Source organism: Canis lupus, chromosome 14 (assembly GCF_003254725.2).
Source record: "Canis lupus dingo isolate Sandy chromosome 14, ASM325472v2, whole genome shotgun sequence".
Lineage (NCBI taxonomy): Eukaryota > Metazoa > Chordata > Mammalia > Carnivora > Canidae > Canis > Canis lupus.
In genome coordinates, this window is record NC_064256.1 from 1,053,592 (window position 1) to 1,059,138 (window position 5,547).

Consider the following 5,547-nt stretch of genomic DNA (forward strand, 5'->3'; position numbering starts at 1 on the left):
CTACATTTCTATAGAGCAGAACTTCAGAATCACTCTTCTCAGAGCACCCATCACTTCCTTATTTCTCAGGCTGTAAACAATTGGGTTAAGCATTGGGGTCAAGATGGTGTAGAATACAGCCAAGGCCTTGTCCTCTGTTGGAGTTCGGAGGGATCTTGGGCGTAAATAAGTGTAAGCAAAGGGTGCATAGTAGAAAGTCACCACAGTGAGGTGGGTGCTGCAGGTGGAATAGGCCTTCTTCTTCCCTTCTGTGGACTGCATGTGGAAGATGGCAAGGAGAACACGTCCATAGGAACATGCAATGCCAATGAAAGGAATTACAATCAAGAGTGTGGTGCTCACAAACACCGTGTACTCATAGACCCAGGTATCCATGCAGGCCAGCGTCAACATGGCTGGGACTTCACAGAAGAAGTGATTGATAGTCCTGGATTGACAGTAAGGTATATTGAAGGCATATACAGTGTGGGCACAGGAGTTGACTGAGCCCACTATCCAAGATCCCGTTATCATCAGCACGCACACTTTTTTGCTTATACGAATGGGATAGTGAAGAGGAAAGCAAATAGCCACATAACGATCATAAGCCATCGAGGCCAATATTAGTCCTTCTGCACCAGCTAAAGCAATGAAGAAGAAGCTCTGAACTCCACACTTAATGAAAGAAATAGACTTGTTTCCAGAGAGATAATTAGAAGCCATCTTGGGGACAATATTGGAGATGTAGCTCAGGTCCATGAGGGAGAGCTGACTAAGTAGAAAATACATGGGTGTGTGGAGATGAGTGTCCACAAAGATGAGGATGATCATGGACAGGTTGCCAAACACAGCCATTAGGAAAATAAGAACAATGAGAATGAAAAAGCACAGGCCAATTCTTGATGGTGGAAACAGCCCCAATAAGAAGAAACCAGATGTCTGGTTAAAATTTTCCATGGGACATTAAGTTAGATTTCCCTAAAGAGAGACACATGTTACTAGAGAAAAATAATCTCTTAATAATTTGTTATTTTAGTTCCATTGTGATCTATTCAGAAAACATTCCAGCTCTAAAAAATTTTAGCACATAATTTGAAAAAACAGTTGATTTTTGCCTCATATATAAAATCTTGATCCATACATTTGTCTCCAAAACATTTCATAGAAATCCTTAAATTTGTAAGAAAGATATATTTCTGTGACTTTATTAAGATATTTTTTAATTTCTCATTGTAAATTTAATTATTGTCAACGTCAGAATCTATACTTTTTGAGATTGCATTGAAAGTTAATATACATGCATAAATTACATTCCCATATTTCAATATATTTTATGACCCCTATGCAATGATTTTTTTCTTTTATAATTAAGCCCTAATATTTCTGAGACTACAGTAGTCTATAAGATCAAGTGGTAGATACATACCCTCTTTGTTCATTTGTTTGATTCCATTAAAAATCTAGCCTAATCAACCTTCTTAGGTCCCAACCATTATTACCTGCTTCCTCCCCCCCCAAAATGTTCAATGAATAGCTATTGCCAAGTATAATTTATATAAAGCAGATATCTTCTCCCTCCTCACTCAATATTCAAATTCTGTAGTTTAAGGACCCTCTTTTCATGATAACTTTTTCTAAAGTCTTATTGCAGCTCCATGACTCTGTTCAAGCTCTCTGAAAAGATCTGTACTGTGTTCATATGCTTCTCAATAATTATATAATATTATGCATTCCTTTATGGCAGCTTTTGTTGTTCTGTTTTACCTCTTGCTTTTGTGTATTTAAAACTCTTTTCATGTGTACATAACTGTGAGAATTTAGCCCCTATACTTCTCACTACCCACCATAAAACTCAACTAATATAATAATAATAAGTAGATCTGCATTAATTTAAAAAGTAGGAATGACAACAGAGGGGTGTCAGAGATGAAAACGTTAAGAACATTCTGGGAGAAGAAATTTTAAGAAACAGATACTTAAAAGGAGAAAGAGAACTGGCATTTTGAGAATGTCTAAGTGGGAATGAGTGGAGGGAATCTTCTCCAGAAGGAATATCATCAGTGAGTAAAGTCCAGCATGTTATGCCTAAAAAGGATTGTAGTGCCTCAATATCTCATACCTTTTTGGATCAAAGCCATCAGGCTGCTGAGGAAGTCTTTATATTCAAGAGAGATGTACACACACACACACACACACACACACACACATTTTTGGGATAATTCCATGTAGCCTTGGGATAATGACTGGGATAATTCCATGCAGCCTTTACAATAATCTATCTTCAGAGAAATATGAGAAATTGTTAATTCCAAAGTAAAAATATCATGCAGTACATAAAATGAAGTGTAAAATAATACTGGTATTATAGGTAAAATACCAGGACATGTAAAAGATAATAATATAAATGTAATGAATGTCTTTAAACATAAGATGATGAGAATTTACCAGAAAGTAATTACAAAGCAAAATTGGACATTTAAAACAGATAAGAAAATGATAGGAATAATACAAATAACCCAGTATATACTTAGGGGCATTCCTGTAAGTGAATGTGGCATTGATATTTTTGAAAAAACATTTTTTTATTTTTTTAAGATTTATTTATTTATTCATGAAAGACAGAAAACGAGTGAGGCAGAGACATAGGCAGAGGGAGAAGCAGGCTCCATGCAGGGAGTCCAATGTGGGACAGGATCCTGGAATTCCAGGATCACACCCTGAGCTGAAGGCAGATGCTCAACCACTGAGCCACCCAGGCTTCACGACAAAACATTTATTTTTAAGTCAATATTATTGTATGAGCCTTTTTTTGGGGAACCATTATTTATGAGCTGCAATGTTCAAACAGGATACAAAGAATACAGAAAAATAAATGAGAAATAACCCATTAAATGGTGTTTTCCTGAAAATACTAAATATTGTCTTCAAAACGATTTGATAATTCTCAATATCAACAAGATATATACACTAAATTCTACTTGAGACAAATCATGGTAACCTGAGAAGAAATATATGCAGTAATTTAAATGAAGTAATTTATGCAAAATGACCTCATGTTTCACAATACACTTGTATATTTTATATGGAAACAATAAATTCTAGGAGATGGAAGAATGCTATCAATGCATGCCCTCAGAATTAACGTGGGATGTAACTATGTTGACAGAATGGGGAGGGTAGGGGATAAGGTTGATACTGTAGGGAGTGGGTGACACTTCATCCACAGTGGGATGAGTTACAAATTATGGTCTGGTATTTGTGATTTAGGAACCAAGCACTAGAAGATGAATATATTGCTTAAAATACTGAGGTAGTTTTGGAAGACAAATTGTAAAATAAATAGAAGTATTTGCCTTCATGTGGACTGTTGATATCCTGTCCATGCGTCCTTTGAATAAAATGTTAGAGTGATATAAAAGTTATTGCAGTTAGAAATTTACAGGTACTGATATTATTGCAGATGTGAATCTACAAATCTACTGTGATATTCCCATAGCAGGGTTCTGGATCTATCTGCAGCAGTTGATTTTAAATTATTCCAAATTGCAGAGGAATAACTGGGAGAGCTCATTTTGTTTATAGGTAAAAGAAGTATTGCATCTGACATTGAAGCCACTATAGATATTGTATACATTTCAAGGTCTAATGTAAAGAAGTATTTTTTATGTAAAATAGCTAGATTAATTCCATTTTATTTTCATTTTACCTAGTGACATAATGAAAACTAATCTAGTTACACACTATATACAAAATATTTGCACCTGCCTCAATCTTTTATACTTCACTAGAACTTTTGGTTTTGGCATCAACATTACTACAATATACAGTGGAGAAAAAGTCAAAGAGTTGGTTTCTTAGTGAGCTGGAGAACTAAGCTTTGAACCTGAACAAGATCCATTCATGGCAGAGAAGATAGAACTATACACTTCCACTGGGTGGAATCCAACATATGTCAAGATTTGTGCCAGGAACAAATTTCCTTTAATCCTGACCAGTGGCTCTTACATTTGATGCAACCATCCATATGGCTACAGATGTGTGTAGATGATGAATCATATTTCAGAGATTTAAGGAAATTCTTGGGTTTTCCTCTCTTAATGTAGATGCTAGATAAATGGATGCAGATGTTTATATATTAATTTTTACTTAAAATTATTCCTACCTTACCATTAAACATTTTTAGGCAACAATTATGAAATAAAAATGGCTATTTTGAACTGCTCAAAAATAAATAGAAATGAGGGATCCCTGGGGGGCTCAGTGGTTTGGTGCCTGCCTTTGGCCCAGGGCGTGATCTTGGAGTCCCAGGATAGAGACCCGCGTCAAGCTCCTGGCATGGAGCCTGCTTCTCCCTCTGCCTGTGTCTCTGCCTCTCTCTTTCTCTCTCTCTCTATGTTCTATCATAAAATAAATAAATAAATCTTTAAAAAATCTTAAAAAATAAATATAAATGAAAAAGAAAACTATAAGCTATTAATTTAAAAATTACTATAGATGAAAGAGGATCAAAAATGTATATAAGGTTTTATGTCTAAATAAATTGGTTTAAAAAAATAAAAAAATTAATTGGTTTAGTGCTTATATTTTGTTCAAGATATTTCTTTTTCCTTTGGTTTGGAGTCAATTATATTTTCACTTGTTCCCTCCAAAAATACTCTAATCAATGATGTAGAGAATGCATCCATCACTCACACATTGTCTAAATGAAATCTAATCCACCTCAGATTGCCCAGATACCGAAGATTCCCTAGGTGATTTTGGTTACAAAGAAATAGCCTCTTCTGTATCATCTCCTCTATAAATTAGGTTGTAACTGTATACATTCAATTCATTCCTACATTTTAATGAGGAAGATTCTCTAAACCACATCCAGTTTGTAAATAAATTGCATATTACTTTTTAAAATTTAGCTTAATAACATTCAATAAGCATTGTTTAACTGCCAGGCATTCCTTTTTCCTGTGTTTCCATGTTCCTTTTAAATTGCATATAAACTTGAAAAATGTCCCATTTTATTGGTTGACATATTTTTAGAATAAACAGATTTTTAAAATATAGGGTCATTATTATAATATTATAAGTGGATTCCAAATGATGAGAAATAAATCATTTAAAAATAGTTATCCAGTGGCAAATCTGGAAATGTGTCCTCCAGATAGCAGGTAATGTATAATTTCCTTCTGAAATCAACTGATCTCAAAGAAAGATATTTCAGATCACTAAATAAGTCTGGTCTGGTCACATTAGATGTGGTCTGATTATTTGCATAGTTTCAGCAAGACTGCATTTATCAAAGAAGCTTTTCATTGTTTTGCCAAAAATACTGTAAGGAATCTCAGACTAAACTTTTAAAAGCGTTTGAATGGACACAAACACACACACACACACACACACACACACACACACAATCACCACCAATTTTCATGTGAATGTTTGTTGTTTCCTCTCTTCAAAGACCCTGTCATAATTTTGAGTGCTGAACTTCACCAAAATGAACTTACTTTATCACTTGTAGGGGAAGAAAAGTGTAAATCCCCCACCCCCACATACTCCTGGATTGCCTTGAAT

General features: G+C 34.7%; 1 protein-coding gene across 1 annotated transcript; it reads right to left on the reverse strand.

Moving 5' to 3' along the window:
- Positions 1–936, reverse strand: LOC112665351 (olfactory receptor 2L3-like). The gene has a single exon (XM_025455004.1). The coding sequence runs from the start codon at positions 934–936 to the stop codon at positions 1–3; it is 936 nt and encodes a 311-aa protein (XP_025310789.1).
- Positions 937–5,547: the final 4,611 nt, after the last annotated feature.

What these genes read in the sequence shown, in the direction of transcription:
- LOC112665351 (XM_025455004.1), bottom strand. Translation starts at nt 936, where the DNA reads ATGGAAAATTTTAACCAGACATCTGGTTTCTTCTTATTGGGGCTGTTT.